Source organism: Portunus trituberculatus, chromosome 38 (genome assembly GCF_017591435.1).
Source record: "Portunus trituberculatus isolate SZX2019 chromosome 38, ASM1759143v1, whole genome shotgun sequence".
Classification (NCBI taxonomy): domain Eukaryota; kingdom Metazoa; phylum Arthropoda; class Malacostraca; order Decapoda; family Portunidae; genus Portunus; species Portunus trituberculatus.
The window spans coordinates 35426856-35445927 of record NC_059292.1 but is presented as its reverse complement, the minus strand read 5'-3'; the positions used below and the strand labels follow the sequence as shown (position 1 = coordinate 35445927).

The 19072-nt window shown below is 42.5% G+C and overlaps 1 protein-coding gene across 1 annotated transcript; it reads right to left on the bottom strand.

Annotated features, from left to right (window-relative positions):
• Window positions 1–6784: 6784 nt before the first annotated feature.
• On the bottom strand, window positions 6785–11797 carry LOC123514951. Its single transcript, XM_045273229.1, has 4 exons — window positions 11600–11797; window positions 8210–8262; window positions 7324–7510; window positions 6785–6954 (listed from the first exon to the last, which is right to left on the bottom strand). The coding sequence occupies exons 1-4, from the start codon at window positions 11651–11653 to the stop codon at window positions 6859–6861; spliced, it is 390 nt and encodes a 129-aa protein (XP_045129164.1). The 5' UTR covers window positions 11654–11797; the 3' UTR covers window positions 6785–6858.
• Between the last annotated feature and the right edge of the window lie 7275 nt (window positions 11798–19072).

Here is a 19072-nt window from a genome sequence, read left to right as displayed (position 1 = left end):
TATGTTAACTTCATCAGTCTATTGATAATGTTTAAGCTCAAACGTCTTAGACATAATGTCTAGAAACTGAGCATATATTTATTTATGTAGTATATGTATCTTATTTTCAATATAACAAACGTTTTGTATTCTCCAGACCTTCATTAATTTTTTTTCAAGGTACACAAGTGATTGAGTCCAAGAACTTTGAGTACCATTTGTATAATACTGTAAATTAGGATTTTGTTTTAACAAGTCCGGTGAGAAATAGTAATTCTTTGTTGCCACGAGGGAAGTGCATTAATTTTCAAATTTCACTATTCATTTAGATGAATTCTTAAGTATTACTGTATGTAGATATGTAAATAGGAGATCTTTTATGTTTTCATTGTTTTCTAGTCATTTACGTATTGCACTGAAGTATACAGCATCAAGAATCACCAGGACCTGAAAAGACCTGTGCAATGTTCAGAAATGTGCAAGCTTGCTTTTTGTTGCAATTGGTTACTGGTCTCTTCCAGAAGTGAGGGTTGGTGTTCTCTACCAAAACCATATGCCAGCTTTTGTATTTTTCTCTACTGCTATTGAAGGGTGATGCTGGGCTGAAGAGCTGCTCATCTTTGTCCATTATTTCTGTTCTTCAGGTGGTGATGGGATTTACAAGTACAGCTCTGATTGCTTCCTAGAGTTGGTTGGGTTTGTTTGAATGATGATGGCTCTGTTGTGACTAAGTCCAGTTGTCAGGTACACTTAGAGATGTCTGAGTGATGGGTAGTCTTGTCTAGTTACCCTTTGAGATGTTGTGTGTCCATATGTTTCCTCTCTGCAGAAATCTATACCTTATGTCAGCATTTCTGAGATTTATTGAGGGTGATGAAATCCTAGGCATCTTACTGAAGGTGGTCCAGGATGTGGGTAGTTGTGATTCTGAGACATGAGGTGATATAAGGAGTTGTTGATATGATTATTATTATTAATATGATTATGAACGTATATTATCTGGACTTGCTGGGATCAGAGTTGTCCTAGTGTGTTTTGCAGCTATCGCTTTGTGAGATAAGTGGCTGTTGCCTGATCACGCATCATCCCACTGGGGAAGTTCTTCAGAGCAGGTATTAGATATTGTGAGATATTGAATATGCAGTATCAGGTAGAGAGTTTAGGTTGGGCAGGGCTTCATATGTATAGATTTGGTCCTTGGTGAATTCTGTTAAGCACTTCTAAGTATCATACAATAACCCACATCTACATTGTGTACATACATCAGTCATTTAACCCTGTCATATAGACTTCCACACATGTACCTATCTATAGTTATATGCTTTACAGTCTTTATATATTTTTCTGTGATCATTTAATATTATTTGTGAAATAAACCAAAGGATGTGTGAATTAGGTGATTTTAGTTTGATATGAAAGCCTTCTATGTATTTATTTAATTCATGTTTGTAAAATTTTGGAACTATTTGCATAACAAGCTGCATGATGATGGAGGAATCAGAACAATGCATGGTGGTTGGGACAGCTGTAATGCATGTCAGTCTAGGTTTGCTTTGCACTACTCTGGTCCATGATCTTTAGAATGTTGAGAATAGAAAGACTGCAAAAGGTCAATTAACACAAGGCAACTCCTGATTGAGTGGTTCATTAAAGCAGCCTCAACCATCAGATTACTATTAAGCTTTCTGTATCATGGTGTCAGATGTGTCACATATTACAGTACATATTAATCTGGTTTAGTTTATATTTATGCAAAGAAACATGTTTAGTCTGTGTGTCATACTCTGTCAGATTTTTCTGTGAATCATTAGGAAAAAATTTGCAATATTTATTAGAGAATATTTGGTTGTTTTTCACAAGACATTTCTTTCACTGTCTGTTGAGGGAAATGGTTAGGTAATGGATTTGCTTCATGGCTGTAGATTGTTATTTTTATTATCATTATTATTATTATGATTATTATTATCATTATTATTATTATTATTATTATTATTATTATTATTATTATTATTATTATTATTATTATTATTATTATTATTATTATTATTATTATTATTATTATTATTATTATTATTATTATTATTATTATTATTATTATTATTATTATTATTATTATTATTATTACTACTACTACTACTACTACTATTATTATTATTATTATTATTATTATTATTATTTTTATTATTATTATTATTATTATCTTTATTTTTTTTATCATTATTTTCATGTATGTATGTATGAAGTTTGAAAGCATCAGTAGGTCAAGGTGGCGAGCAGGTAAACACTTCTCATCTCATGAATATGGATGGATCAAACATACAGTAATGAGCTAAGCTTAATTATTCTTATATATGTGACACCTAACAAAGAATAAATGATGGTAATATTACTTTGTTTATGTTCTATCATGCGGGATAATGGCAGCGATGGTAACGTGTTGGTTTCTTTGCCGGAAAAAAAAAGGAAGAAAAACTACATATATCACTGATGATAGGCACTACATTTTTACTTATTTCTATTATCATTAAGGTGGGGATTAAGAGATTTAATAATTGTGTCTAGGTCACTTCGTTCAGGATTGACGTTGGCAACACCAGACAGCTTAGCGGGACTGTCATATAGCCTACCCATTTACTTTCCACGCAATTACAATTTAAATCGTTCACTGTTTTTAGCTGCTAAAGTGGGAGAAAAAAGTAAATCAAAGGCCGATAATAACGAAGAAGAACTGAAAGTAATTATTAAACGACCAGCCCAAGACTAAGACGGTCACAGTGCTGGCTGGTTGGTGACCTATGGAGCTTCGTCCTCTCACTCGTGGTATGGCTCCATCAGGCTTAAGTTTAGCGTCGTGCAGTGTTCTTATAGTGGTGTTGTGCAGCAATTGTCCATTGGATTTAGAGTAACTATCAGCCAGTGAACGTGGTGACATATCTGGGGTGCCCAGTGAGTGGTGTAATAAGTGTTTGTCGGGGGACTCGAGCAGATCTTGTGACTAGAGGACGGTTACAAAGTGGTGATCTAATCCTCGCCCAGGTAAGTCTCTCTCTCTCTCTCTCTCTCTCTCTCTCTCTCTCTCTCTCTCTCTCTCTCTCTCAACATCGTGATCTGGGTACACAATGCAACAATCAGCAGCAAAATCAGTGATACAATCAAAAATATTTTAATACAAGTTACCCAAAGTCGAATAAAGAGAAAGCTTATTCTGTCACTCCAGCATCTGGAAATAAGAGAAATGCTGCAATTATACATCCAAGAAATGTGGCGGCAAATAGTGACAATTTTCATAACGCTTACATTTCACAGCAACTCGAGGTGTCAACCGATGCGGGATGTGCGCTGCGTGGCAAACGATGGTGTGATTCTATAGGACCACACTCTTCATTACTTTATTAACTACTTAAAAAAGAAGGTTCTTAAGAAAGTTACACGGAATTTGAACTTTACATCCGTAATTCCAGCAATAGATTATAATTCAATATCATTGATAGGAAAAATGCCTATTACAACCCGGCTAATAATCCTTATGGCTTTTAAAAACAGACTAGTCTTGAGGATATTCACGTCATTCCTCCGAGAGTCCTTTATCATGTACACGTATATATATGTGTAGTACCAGATAGAAAGCTCTTAGAGATTAGATGGTGGACAAGACACCTGACGACGAAGAGGATGAAATGTTCTGCGTAACACACACACACACACACACACACACACACGGCCCGGTAGCTCAGTGGTTAGAGCGCTGGCTTCACAAGCCAGAGGACCGGGGTTCGATTCCCCGGCCGGGTGGAGATATTTGGGTGTGTCTCCTTTCACGTGTAGCCCCTGTTCACCTAGCAGTGAGTAGGTACGGGATGTAAATCGAGGAGTTGTGACCTTGTTGTCCCGGTGTGTGGTGTGTGCCTGGTCTCAGACCTATCCGAAGATCGGAAATAATGAGCTCTGAGCTCGTTCCGTGGGGTAACGTCTGGCTGTCTCGTCAGAGACTGCAGCAGATCAAACAGTGAATTATACACACACACACATATACACACATTCATACATACACAGTTTCCTGCCTTTGTGCACAACCATCACACCATCTTTCTTCCTTCGCTCCTGCCTCGGCACACACTCACATACCAGCCGCGTGTTATACACACTTTTGATCATCGCAGTGAGAGCATCTTCAGATTTGGAACAATTAAAAACATTTGAAGAGGAGCTTTCTTTTTCCCGAAAAGAAGAAGAAAGCTCCTCGTCAAATGTTTTTTTAATTGTTCCAAATCTGAAGATGCTCTCATTTCTAAGACGGGGACTGTGGAGCAGCGAGGCGACCGGGTCGTGCTGCGGTCAGGAAGAGGCTTCTTCCTCGGAGGAAGTTAATCTTGACTTCGAGGAAGTGGTGCGCGTGGTGATCTCCCACCATATGGAGCTGACCCACACGTGCCTCTTGGGGCGTCAGGAGTGTACACGGTGCGTGCTCGAGGCAGCAGGCCAGAGGGAGCATGGCTTACAGGCTGCCAACCTGACGGTCCAGCAAAGGCAGGAGGTGCTGCACCTCGCCTTCGCCTGCAGGGAGAGCCTGGCCCACACATGCGGAGAGGGTCAGACCAAATCCTGCATCAGATGCAGGGTGGAGGGCCTGGGGAGCTCGGACCCCTCCAGCCGAACCTCCTTGGCTGACCTCTTGTCGCAATGGGAGCGGCAAAGCCCTCCTGCAAGTCCTGGTCTGGGGCTGGGGAGGTTTCTTACATCCGCCGCAAACTTCCTCGCGCCCCCGCCTAAATGCCTCGTGCTAACCCCAAGAGAACAGTCTCCACACCAGCCTCTCCAGCCGACGCCTAAAGACGATCACGGACACTCTGAGAAAGGCCATGGCGTCAAAGGCACCAAGATAGGCCATACTGACGCTAAGAAGGGCCATCAGGCCAAGAAGCGGAAGGGGCTTGAGGACATCCGCACAACGCCACCGCGGCACAGCACTCTTCTGGATCCGCAGCTGTTCCGCATCCCATATCCGATAAAGTCACGCCAGCCTTTGCTACGTCCGGCAGGATCTCTTTCTCTTCCTTTCTCTCCGACGGTGCCTCCCCCACCGTCGGATTCCCCCTCTCTTTCCTTTCCCCTCCTCCTTCCACTATCCCCGGCGGGTCCTCCCCACCCGTCTCTTTCTCTTCTCTCTTCCTTTCCCCCTCCTTTCCCTCCGACGGTTTCTCCCCGCCTGTTGGAGACTCTATCCTTTCCCCTTCTCCTATCCCTCCCACTGCCGGGCGACTCACACCTGTTACCTGTAACTTTTGGCGCCACACCACCAGAAAACTCAACGAAATCAGTTGTGCCGGAGACAGTCTTTAGTCCCGCACCACTGGCGTGCCCCACCAACATTTGTGAACCCCCTCCGCTGTCCACAGTCCCCGTGAAGCATCCCAAATCTGTGGCCTCCCTTTCACTTCCAGACACACTGCTTCGGGAGGCCATCAGTCTACGATCACTAGCATCGCACACTTGTATTGGAACGTTTATCAGACTACCATGCACACGCTGCATATTGAACCAACTGGCGTTCTTACTCTGTGAACCTTAACTGCACATACACTGCTCCTGCCAGACCTTCTAAAGTACCCATGGGGCAGGCAGCAGTCGTCACATTCACAGAGTGCGAAGGAAGGCACCACCGCTACCCATTCCTCTCAGTAACGATGGTGCGGCACCACCGCTACTCCATTACTCTCAGTAACGATGGTGCGCCGCTTCTCCTTCAGGTGTAAACCAAACTATTGTTTCTCTTTCTAACTTTCTCATCTAGTTAATTCCATCCTTTTTTTCTTAATCTTTTCTTCTTGTCGCCTTCTCTTAGGAATGGCACCTCCCTTCCCTTCTTTCTTTCCTATCCCCATGTCTCCGTCCCGGGGAGTCACCTTGACGTGGTGGCGGGCTGAGGCGTGGCGGGCGGCACCCCCTCTGGCGGCTGTCTGATACTGTAGGGTAACTAGGCTTCGGTGTCCTTCGCCTTCGTGAACGCGGCTCTACACGACTCACTGTACCTCGTTGTTATGGCGCTAAAACCGGTAAATCAATTCCCCTCCTATCTTTCACAATTTGTATCGGAAGAGTTATAAAACCATAAGTCTCTCTCTCTCTCTCTCTCTCTCTCTCTCTCTCTCTCTCTCTCTCTCTCTCTCTCTCTCTCTCTCTCTGATCGTGATCTAGGTATCCAATGAAAGAATCAGTAGTGAAATAAAAAAAAAGCTTATGTTATTCCAGAATCTAGAAGGAAGAAAAATGCTGCAGTTATTATACCTTCCAGAGATATGGCGGCAAATAGCGACAATCTCGTATAGTATTTTTCATAATAGTACATTTCACAGAAACTCAAGGTATCCACTGTGGGGGATGTGCGCTGTGTACCAAACGGTGGTGTGATTCTATAGGACCACTCTTCAATATACTTGATTAACAACTTTAAAAAAAGGTTCTTAAGAAAGTTACACCGAATTTGAACTTTACATCCGTAATTCCAGCAATAGATTACAATGGATTCTACATCATTGATAGGAAAAACACCCATGACAACCCGGCTTATAATCTCTATGGCTTTCACCCCTTCAATACTAGGAAGACATTTTTAACTTGAAAATTGTGTACGATTAGATCATTTTATTGACATTAGGAGGGGTCTATTGAGGTCAGAAGATTAATGGCCAAAGTCTTTACTATTTTAATCCCCACATGAGTTTCTGAAGCTGTATAAAATTGCCTAATAGGAAGCAGAATGAAAATGGAAATGCGTCATGGTACTTAAGGGGTTAAAAACAGTCGTGATGAGAGAACAATGCATTTAAGACTACATGTTAACGAAAAACTTGAACAGCTGGGCATGATTATGTTCCGTTTTCAGTGATTTGCAAAGAATTCGTCATCATGAGTCCTTGGCAAGCGGCGCATCAGTCCAAACACAAGCCAGGGCTTTACGAGGTCGGATTTCTTTTCCTGGAAGAGAGTAGAGGAGAGGTGAGAGCGTGACAGGGTGGAGAAAAGACACACTCACTGCACCTTGATGTGGAAAGTATGAGGTGAGATGTGTGATTTTCTTGCAGTTAGTGATGACATTCACTACTGCAGGCTGATGTGGTGGTGTTTTTAAAAGGAAGGAAAGAAGGAAGGATGAATGTAACAGGTCATTTGTTTTGATCCCAATAAGAATAGAGAGAGGGTGTAGCTCCTCTCTCTCTCTCTCTCTCTCTCTCTCTCTCTCTCTCTCTCTCTCTCTCTCTCTCTCTCATCCCTAGAACACATAGTGAGGCAAGACACGATAAAAAAAAATCATGTACATAAAATTCTACCGTGTTATGGCATTACCTGCTTCTGACGCAGGTACATTTCTGTGTAAGGCAAGACTGACAGCACCGGGACACACTCCTTGGTGCACCAGTTCGTCACGCAGCAGTTCGAGTTCAGAGGACAGTCAATGTGGCCCACGCACAATAATTGATAAGTGTCACATTCCAAGTGGTTGAAGTAATAATTCTTGCAGTAATGGCGAAACCTGTGGAAACATATAGACAAACAAATAACGGGAAGAAGTTGTATAATGAGTATTTGCCAAAAGTAAATTAAGTCATTGATATAAAACACACTTATAAGTATTATGTATTTCGAAAATTATGAGGGGCTTTAAATGTATGTTTTTATGAGAGAGAGAGAGAGAGAGAGAGAGAGAGAGAGAGAGAGAGAGAGAGAGAGAGAGAGAGAGAGAGACTCAATAAATGAAGTAATGATCACTATGGCTTCTGACATCAGTCCTAGAGAGAGAACAAAGCGTTTCACGAAATACAAGTAGACTAAAAATAATTGACTTCAGTAAGAAGATATTTTGAGAGAAAAAAAGAAACACACACACACACACACACACACACACACACACACACACACACAAAGGACCAGATGAGGAGAGGTAGTGATCTAAGACAGGAAACTTGAAAATACATATTCTCAAAATTTCCGGCGTCTTTCTGCCTTTAAAGACATTAGTGTTAGTTACTCAGGCTTTCAAGAGTGTCCTTATTTTATTTATTTATTTTTTCTGATAGATTAACGAGGATTGTACGCCATCTATGAAAAAAATAATAAAATTCTTGAGAGCCCGACTAATCCTCTCTGTGGCCTTTGAAAGTAGTCACAGTGAAGGAATAAAGTGTTTTAAAAGTGAGAAGAGAGGCAAGAAATACATGTATTGTAGACTCACGTTTGGACAGGTCTTCGTTCAATTCCCACTTCGTTTCTCAACAATGCCATCACCTGATGGGAGGAACAAGTGTCAGATCTATATTCTGAAAAGCTTTGCCTTCTCACCGCGACTGTTTCCAAAGGCCACTGAGATGATTAGACAACTTCTCAAGATTGATTCTTCTATTAATGACGTGGCTGAGTGGTGCAGTTATGTAGTTAGTTTAGGCGGCTCGTGTTCGGACCTCCGGTGTAGGCAGCCCGGGTTCGAATCCTTGCCAAACCTAGTTACCTAGTGGGAGATGTAGCGTTCTCCCGTTACCTTATAGTTGTGCCATATGACCTAAGCTGTTGCGGCGCCTAATGGAATAATTTCCATTTCCTATTAATGATGCAGAAATCTTGTTAATCTGTCACTGGGTACATGAAAAAAGAAACTGAAAAAACTATAATTTCAGCTGTAGAGAGCCAGAAGTGTTTCAGAATATGGCCCATAATTGTTGCCATAACATTTGTTACTCGCAGTGACCGCCCGGTGTGGTGTTGCTTTTTTCTTCTTCCTGCTTCTCTTTTAACGCACACTGGTGACCAAAAAAGACGTAGTTGTTTACGATTTTTTTCTTCGATTTTTCTTTTATTTGTTAAACTTTTATTTGAGTTCAGGTTGATACAAGCATAGGTACACACTTACTACATACAAACATACGTACTCCCTTGCACTAATAGATTGCAATGCTTAAGAAAAAAATAATTTATTTGGTATAGCACATGTTCTTTTTGTCATTTTATGAAAATCAGAATTTATCCGTATTGTGATGCGATGAAAACTGCAACGTACTCGTCTTCTCATAAAGAGAAAGAAAGAGGTTTATTTAATCTTCTAAGCTACAGAAAGTTGAGGAGGAGAAGGATTATCTAAAGTGATGGTTAATCTAAAGAATATTCTCCGAGAGTCCTTTATCATGTACATGTATGTACTCGTATATATGTAGTACCAGATAGAAAGCTCTCAGAGATTAGATATTGGACAAGACACCTGACAACGAAGAGGATAAAATGTTCTGCGTACACACACACACACACACACACACACACACACACACACACACACACACACACACACACACACACACACACACACACACACGTTTCCTGCCTTTATGCACAACCATCACACCATCTTTCTTCTTTCCCTCCCGCCTCAGGCAAACATTCACACACCAACCGCGTGTTACACACTTTTATCATCGCTCCTCGTCAAATGTTTTTAATTGTTCCAAATCTGAAGATGCTCTCATTTCTAAGACGGGGACTGTGGAGCAGCGAGGCGACCGGGTCGTGCTGCGGTCAGGAAGAGGCTTCTTCCTCGGAGGAAGTTAATCTTGACTTCGAGGAAGTGGTGCGCGTGGTGATCTCCCACCATGTGGAGCTGACCCACACGTGCCTCTTGGGGCGTCAGGAGTGTACACGGTGCGTGCTCGAGGCAGCAGGCCAGAGGGAGCATGGCTTACAGGCTGCCAACCTGACGGTCCAGCAAAGGCAGGAGGTGCTGCACCTCGCCTTCGCCTGCAGGGAGAGCCTGGCCCACACATGCGGAGAGGGTCAGACCAAATCCTGCATCAGATGCAGGGTGGAGGGCCTGGGGAGCTCGGACCCTCCAGCCGAACGTCCTTGGCTGACCTCTTGTCGCAATGGGAGCGGCAAAGCCCTCCTGCAAGTCCTGGTCTGGGGCTGGGGAGGTTTCTTACATCCGCCGCAAACTTCCTCGCGCCCCCGCCTAAATGCCTCGTGCAAACCCCAAGAGAACAGTCTCCGCACCAGCCTCTCCAGCCGACGCCTAAAGACGATCACGGACACTCTGAGAAAGGCCATGGCGTCAAAGGCACCAAGATAGGCCATACTGACGCTAAGAAGGGCCATCAGGCCAAGAAGCGGAAGGGGCTTGAGGACATCCGCACAACGCCACCGCGGCACAGCGCTCTTCTGGATCCGCAGCTGTGCCGCATCCCATATCCGATAAAGTCACGCCAGCCTTTGCTACGTCCGGCAGGATCTCTTTCTCTTCCTTTCTCTCCGACGGTGCCTCCCCCACCGTCGGATTCCCCCTCTCTTTCCTTTCCCCTCCTCCTTCCACTATCCCCGGCGGGTCCTCCCCACCCGTCTCTTTCTCTTCTCTCTTCCTTTCCCCCTCCTTTCCCTCCGACGGTTTCTCCCCGCCTGTTGGAGACTCTATCCTTTCCCCTTCTCCTATCCCTCCCACTGCCGGGCGACTCACACCTGTTACCTGTAACTTTTGGCGCCACACCACCAGAAAACTCAACGAAATCAGTTGTGCCGGAGACAGTCTTTAGTCCCGCACCACTGGAGTGCCCCACCAACATTTGTGAACCCCCTCCGCTGTCCACAGTCCCCGTGAAGCATCCCAAATCTGTGGCCTCCCTTTCACTTCCAGACACACTGCTTCGGGGGGCCATCAGTCTACGATCACTAGCATCGCACACTTGTATTGGAACGTTTATCAGACTACCATGCACACGCTGCATATTGAACCAACTGGCGTTCTTACTCTGTGAACCTTAACTGCACATACACTGCTCCTGCCAGACCTTCTAAAGTACCCATGGGGCAGGCAGCAGTCGTCACATTCACAGAGTGCGAAGGAAGGCACCACCGCTACCCATTCCTCTCAGTAACGATGGTGCGGCACCACCGCTACTCCATTACTCTCAGTAACGATGGTGCGCCGCTTCTCCTTCAGGTGTAAACCAAACTATTGTTTCTCTTTCTAACTTTCTCATCTAGTTAATTCCATCCTTTTTTTCTTAATCTTTTCTTCTTGTCGCCTTCTCTTAGGAATGGCACCTCCCTTCCCTTCTTTCTTTCCTATCCCCATGTCTCCGTCCCGTGAGTCACCTTGACGTGGTAGTGGGGCTGAGGCGTGGCGGGCGGCACAACCTGCTCTGCCGGCTATCTGTCACTGTAGGGTAACTAGGCTTCGGTGTCCTTCGCCTTTGTGAAGCAATGACTCCCCACGTGACGCTACACAACGCATCATACCTCATTGTTATGGCGCTAAAACCGGTAAATCAGTTCTCTTCCTATGTTTCACATTATGTATAGCAAGAGTTATAAAACCATCAGTCTCTCTCTCTCTCTCTCTCTCTCTCTCTCTCTCTCTCTCTCTCTCTCTCTCTCTCTCTCTCTCTCAATTCATTTGCTTCCTCTGTAAGTTATGAAACTTGGGCACTTTTCTGTGTTCCTTCCCAACCACAAAGAATGGCTAACCCTCGTCTTGTTGCTACTTCTTCTAACACGGAGACACGTATTACTCGTGTCCTCAAGTGTAATCTTCAAGATTCAGTTGATAGTTTATCAAGAATTCCTTATCTATAATAACAAGCAAACATACCTGTAGCCGCATATATATCACCAGGAGCAGCACTGAAGCCAGCAAGAACTTCATGGCGTGAACCTAAGATGGGAGGGAGAATCAGGATGTGAGATGCGTTTTCTTTGACTGCCGTGTGGAGAGAATGGAGGCTTATGTGATGGAGGTCTGTGAGGAAAGTGAGGTTTCTAAGATTGTTGAAATTAGGTGGCGGGTAGGTAGGAGGTAGGGGCAGCTGACAACACACGAGGGGAAGAGGGGGGACTGGGGTATGCAGCATGATGGGAGTTCGGAAGAATGCATGAATAGGAAACTGGTAACTTTCTCAATCGGACAGTTGCCATAAGCTCCTCTTTTACTCCAATAACTCGTGTACTCACTCCTGTCACGATATCCTTAATTCCATCAGTAGTGTGACGCACTTTTATGATGAGTTTGGGTATAATTAGGCTTTTTTATTTGCATTAGGAGGAGTCTATGGAGGTCAGAAGATTAATGGCCAGAATCTTCACTATTTTAATCCCCCACATTAGTTTCTGAAGCTGTATAAAATCACTAAATAGTAACGCGAATGAATATGAAAACGCGTCATAGCACTAAAAGGAGTTAACCCTTTCACGTTGATACCTGGCAATTATCACCGCCATTTCCCATGTATGAAACTTTTATAACCAAGAAAGTGACAAGAATAGATTTGTGCAGTTTTTACACAGTTTAATCCCTTCAATACTGGGACGCCTTTTTACCAGGAGTTTTTGGATATGATTAGACGATATTATTTACATTAGGAAGGGTCTATGGAAGTGAGAAGATTAATGGCCAGAGTCTTCACTATTTTAATCCCTACGTAAGTTTCTGGAGCTGTAAAAAATTGCCACATAGTAAGAAGAATGATTGCGAAAACGCGTCGTGGTACTGGAGGAGTTAAGACTGGAGGAGGCTGCTGAACAAGTAAAGATGTTTCAGGGTAATTCGTAAATAAGGAAAGGCGTACCAAAAGAATTTGATGGAAAAGAATTCACGACGTCCTTACAGCCAAATCAAGACCTTGTTTTTACAATGTTCTTCAAGCGATCTCACGAAGTCACAAATCTCTTCAAGCGATATCAGAGTGTCACGATGTCCTCAAAGAGTAACTGATACTCTTCAAGTTGAGGCATCGCAGGATGGGCTCATGATAGACTGGCTGGGATTGTCTCCTCTAATGTTACTGTTCATTGTCCACCACCACCACCACCACCCATCGTCTCACACGTGGCTTGATGGCGCAGTATTGATCTTTGCCTTCTCTGTATTATTGATGGCGTACTGGTGTTTGCCCAATTATGAAGGCCTGCCAACCCATCACACACACACACACACACACACACACACACACACACACACACACACACAGAGAGAGAGAGAGAGAGAGAGAGAGAGAGAGAGAGAGAGAGAGTACAAAATTTCGTTTTTTACTGATTTGAAAAAAAAGAAAAAAGGAAAAGGAAAAGAAAAAAAAGTCATGAGATTTTTGTTGTAATACTTCAAAAGATCGGTAACAATTAGAAGATTCATAGCAGAATATCAGATAAAGAACTGAAGTATAAAAATATACATAAAAGTAACCAGTACTGTTTTTGTTAGAGTGAATATAAGATACTTTATTATTTCCAGTTTTAGAGAGGCGATAGACAGGAAGACTAAAAAGAAAAAAAACAACAACTTATATTCAGTTCTTTAGGGAGTGGCAGGAAAAGATTTTCAAGATAGCCTGTGAGTTATATTTTCACACAACTGTATTTTCCTTCCCTTCTGACGCAGAATACTAACCTGACTGATCTTGGATTCCCGTCAGCTGCTCCTCCGAGATCGACAAAGACAGGAATACTGAATCAATATGCTGCTCCTATAAAGTTATTTACAGGAGAGAGAGAGAAAAAAAAAAAAAATAGGTTAGTTCAGTTTTGAGATATTTAATCAATGTTTCTTTCCTTTTTCTTTCGTGAGAGGCAGAGCAAGATCTAGTGCAACAAAAACAAGTTTGTCCCTGAATTTTGACTAACTCTTTTTAATCTTTTATGGAGACTACAATTCCAGTGGGCCTTTTTTTCTATTATCCATTTTTTTGCTCTTGGTAGTTCTCCCTCTTACATAAAAAAAAAAAGATACTGAAAGTTACAGGTAAAAAAATGAGAACCATCCAGAACACAGATTGCATCGGGAACGTGTAACAAGTAAGTCAAGGCATTTTACTATATCTATGTATATCTCCTTTGCCCTCAAGCCAGTACGGAGTGTGACAGAAGCGAAAGGTTAGATGAAAGCTTGTAGGTAAAGAAATGATTCCTGAGAGTGAGTGAGTGAGTGAGTGAGTGAGTGAGTATGAGTTGAAACACGAAAGCCTTAAACATGAGAGGCGTGTTGTCAGAATCACCACCACACCAATGTTAAAGAGTTTTCCAACACTCTTCATCGACAATACTGGATTTAACACAACATCCGCATTCTATTATTGGGAAGAAAAAAAGAAAAAAAAATTCCATCCACATGTGTAACAATTCTGCTTCCGGCCTCGTCTCTCCCAGCCCCCTTACTCCTTCCAGCCCCTCCTAACACCTCCCAGTCCCTTCCAGCCCTTTCTACTGCATCCTAGGACATTCAAACGTCTCACAGTCACCCTTAGCCCCTCTCAGTCCGTCCTAGTCCCTCCCAGCCCTCATAGTCCCTTCCAGCTCCTTCTATCCCATCCTAGGGCACTCAAACCTCTCTCGCAGTCCCTCCTAGCCTCTCTCAGCCCCTCATAGTTCCTCCCAGTCTCTTCTATCCCATCCTAGGGCATTCAAACCTCTCACACAGTCCCTTCTAGCCTCTCTCAGCCCCTCATCGTCCCTTTCAGTCTCTCCTATCTCATCCTAGGGCATCCAAGCCTCTCGCAGTCCCTCTTAGCGTTTCTTAGCCCCTCCTATAGGAAGTACCAGCCCTTTTAGCTCCTCTTCTGTCATCCCAGTCCCCACAATTCCTGCCGCTCCCCTCTTGAACCTTCCATTCCATACTAACCCCTTTCATTCCCTCTTCTGACGTTTTTGGTTTAGGAAAAGTGTGTAAGTAATATTTAGTCGACTGTCTACGTAGTCTTAATTCTATGTATATTACTGTTGGCGAGTCATTAGGAAAAATATACGTATCAGTCCACAGTTTCAGAGAGAGAGAGAGAGAGAGAGAGAGAGAGAGAGAGAGAGAGAGAGAATAGCACAAAAATTCATGAGTTATTGACGAAGCATCCATAACAATAGCCAGTGTTCAGAAACGCTTTGCTCTCTCACCTCGACTGTTCTCAGAGGCCACAGAGGTGATTAACAAGGTTCTTCTTAATTATGCTGAAAATTTTATCAATCTGTGACCGGAACCATAAGATTACACTTAAAAACCCTTGCAACTTCATCCAGAACCAGTAGTGGACATTAGTGGAGATCAGGCACAGGGGTGTTTGTAATTATAGTTTATCGCCTTGCTTCAACTGAAAAAAGAAAATAAATAAGTAAAACATTCTGAAAAACACACCTTAACTATTCTTAGAGGCCACAGAGGTGATTAACAAGGTTCTTAAGATTATTTTGCTCCTTGATAATGCTGAAACTTTATTAATCTGTTACCGTAACCACAAAAACACTTAAAAATACTTGTAACTTCATCCAGAACCTTTTAGACAGCAGTGGAGATCCGGCACAGGGGGTGTTTGCAATTATAGTTCATTGTCTTGCTTCAATTGAACACTCCAACCGAAAAAAATATAAAATAAATAAATATAACATCCTGAAAAACTTATGTCCTCTCCTCCGGCATTTTCGAAAGGTGCTAGTTGAAATGTTATAGGTTCACAAGAGTCCTTTATAAACAATGCAGAAAAATTGCCACATATCACTTGAACTGTAATAACATCCTTTCAACCCCTTCTGTACCATGACGCATTTTTATATCACTTCTGTTTACTATTTGGTGATTTTATACAGCTCCAGAAATTTTTGTGTGGGGATTAAAATAGTGAAGATTGTGGCCATTAATATCCTGAGTTCCATAGACCGTTGCTAATGTCAATAAAATCGTCTAGTCACACACAAAATGAAAAGTGAAAATGCGTCCCAGTACGGAAGAGGTTAAAGCCCGTATCACTTCATCTATATAGAGACTTTTTGACAGTCGTGAAGGTGAGGCCAGAAGTGTTTCAGAATAGTGTCATAATTAAGGTGAAGTCAGTGGCAAGTAACTGAAGGTGGATGGACTCAATTGTTCTCAAGAATATGAAAAAAAAAATCTGATTCGTGGAGACTGGATAGAGGGAGGAATATAAACAAATTAATTCTTATTCATTATTATTATTATTATTATTATTATTATTATTATTATTAGTAGTAGTAGTAGTAGTAGTAGTAGTAGTAGCAGCAGTAGTAGTGGTAGTAGTAGTAGTAATAGTAGTAGTAGCAGTAGTAGTAGTAGTAATAGCAGCAGCAGTAGTAGTAGTAGCAGCAGCAGCAGCAGCAGTATCAGTATCACTCCCACCAAGGCTAATGAGAAAATAATTAAGTTTACCATTTGTACTATAAGTTTTCTTTTCAAGTGAACTCAGAGAAAGCTATTTGGTACAACTATTTTATCTTAAACTTGTATTCGCAATGTGTGTGTGTGTGTGTGTGTGTGTGTGTGTGTGTGTGTGTGTGTGTGTGTGTGTGTGTGTGTGTGTGTGTGTGTGGTTGGAGACGGAGAGTGAGAGTTGAGACAGAAAAAAAAGAGACAAAGAGAACGATACTAAAGGCGGGTTCACACGTGTCAATATGCGACTAAAGCTGCAAGTCGGTAGAGTTTCAGACTAAATATCGGTGCTTAGCTATTGGAAAAACCAGTCGCAAAACAAGACTAACATGTTGGCCTTGTTCATTCGATTTGCGACTTTGTTTACGTTGTAACATCACGGAGGAAGGTTAGAAAATGGGGTGTCTAGGTGTAGAGAAGATGGAGTTGGTGAGTAAAAAATAAAATAAATAAAAAAAAAAAAACATCTGGGACCCTAAAAATGAATTATACAAGAAAAATGCTTAGGTAGATCGACGAGATAGCTGCCACTCTCCAAGAACTGCTTCCCTCTATGCAGGGTGTTGTTGGAGGTGAGGACTGAATACTTGTGATGATTTAATTTGATCCCAATCGTCTTCGCCACCAGAAGACATCTTGTTGAGTAGTTGTTTGTTTACATTCACTTCCCGCCAACCAGCCGATACTTCCCAGTCGCTATATGTGAACGTATTCCGACAAGAAGGGCTCTGTCGATACTTCTAGCGACTTGCAATTGCAGTCGCATATTGACACGTGTGAACCCGCCTTAAGACAGACAGACAGAGAGACAGATACATACCACATACCGACACAATGCTACTCAACCATTATATCACGACCTTAAAAAAGAAAGAAAGAAAAAAAAAAAAAAGCACGAGGTACGAATGAATCTTAACGAGCTGATCCCCCCAAAAAAAGAATGAGAAAAGAAAAAAAAGGAAAAAAAGGGGAATTTAATTACTAGCTATACGTAAACTCGGCACAAAATAGCAAACCAAGGCACGAGATGAGTTGAGACGAGAGGAGACAAGAGGAGACGAACCTGAGTACGAAATAACTGTGTGTGTGTGTGTGTAATTCACTGTTTGATCTGCTGCAGTCTCTGACGAGACAGCCAGACGTTACCACTGAGCTACCGGGCCGTGTGTGTGTGTGTGTGTGTGTGTGTGTGTGTGTGTGTGTGTCCTCGTAAGGCGTAGGTCGATAGTAGGGAAGGGAGTGAGTAGGGTGCAGAATACATGGGCTGGGTACAAAATCGCCAGTCTTGTTATGTGAAGTAGGTAGGTATAGAGTAGGTACGGTACGCAAGTTTGGCTCCATCATTTTGACACGCTTTGTTCTCCAGTCGATTATTTTGAAAGGCCACAGAGATAATTAGCTACTATGCCTTTTTTTATTATTATTCAATGAGGCAGAATATTTATTGAACTATCTCTTAAAGCACGAAAACATCTTGAAAACTAAGGAATTTGTTGTAGAACCTTTTAGATATTAACATGAGACCATAAGACAGGCATACACACATGGCAGTCCCTGTATCAGCAAAGCTACTTAACACTTTCAGTACTGGGAAACATTTTTACCTGGATTAGGAAAAGTTTATGAAGATCAGAAGATTAATTGCCAGAGTCTTCACTATTGGAATACCTACATAAGTATCTGAAGCTGTATATAATCACCAAATAGTATGCAGAATGAATATAGAAACACGCCATGGTACTGAAAGGGTCAAATCCACCTATTATACCCCCATCCATAAATTTGTCTAATCTTTTAAAGCTCCTTATTGACTCGTCAGATTTAAGATGACGAAATGTTGATAACTAGCTGGATTTTTTTTTTTTGTCACGTTTCGGATGTAGAATCATTCATATACTATCAATACAATCACAATGTCATCACGAAAACCAAAGATCCCTATAAAAGTATCAAAATAAATGACGAAAATGCTAAATACCTTTTTCTTTAACATTTTTATACAGACTCATCAAACTATCCCCAAAATCATTAGAGAAAGAAGGAAAAATAGAGCCTGACCCATCAATGAATAGGATGAGAGAGTTCGGGGTGATGAGACGGTCTTCCATAACCTGCTGGCACATGTCGAGGCTGAGGGCGGGAGGAAAGAAGCACGTGAGGGGTGGTGAGGCAGTGTTCAGTCGTTTGCAATGAAGGGGAAACTCAGGAAGGTGGTATGGTGTAGGCTGAGCGTGGCGAGCCTTCACGCTTGGTGGGGGAAGGGTCTCTTGGCTCCCCAGTCATGATGCTTCAGTATTGTCGGTTGTGTTGAGGCAAGGCAAGTTTATATGTTGGATGCTTCTCTCTCTCTCTCTCTCTCTCTCTCTCTCTCTCTCTCTCTCTCTCTCTCTCTCTCTCTCTCTCTCTCTCTCTCTCTCATCTTTCCATATCCGTGACCTAATCATATGTTTCGGCTTTTTATTCACTTCCATTCCCTTTTCCTTACCTTCCTTCCTTTCTCTCTCTCTCTCTCTCTCTCTCTCTCTCTCTCTCTCTCTCTCTCTCTCTCTCTCTCTCTCTCTCTCTCTCTGGATATCGAGGAGCAGCTGACGGGATTCCAAGATCATCCAGATTAGGATTCAGCGTCAGGAGGGAAGAAATAAAAGTTGTTCTGCTAAAAAATCTATCATTCATATGCAACAAGTGACCTTCAAAATATTTTCCCCACCTTATCGGTAAAAGGAATAGGCTTACAAATAGTCTCTCTCTCTCTCTCTCTCTCTCTCTCTCTCTCTCTCTCTCTCTCTCTCTCTCTCTCTCTCTCTCTCTCTTCCTTTTCCCGTCTCTTTTTTCTCTTCCTCTTTTTCTTTATTTCTCTGCCTGCCTGCCTGCCTGCCTGTCTGTCTGTCTGTCTGTCTGTCTGTCTGTCTGTCTGTGTCTGTCTGT

Bases quoted from the DNA above. Each gene is read 5' to 3' on its own strand.
- LOC123514951 (XM_045273229.1), bottom strand. From the start codon at position 11,653: ATGAAGTTCTTGCTGGCTTCAGTGCTGCTCCTGGTGATATATATGCGG. The intron at 8,263-11,599 runs GTATGTTTGCTT...TCCTCCCATCAG, and splicing joins TGATATATATGCGGCTACAG to GTGATGGCATTGTTGAGAAA. The intron at 7,511-8,209 runs GTGAGTCTACAA...ATGTTTCCACAG, and splicing joins GAACGAAGACCTGTCCAAAC to GTTTCGCCATTACTGCAAGA.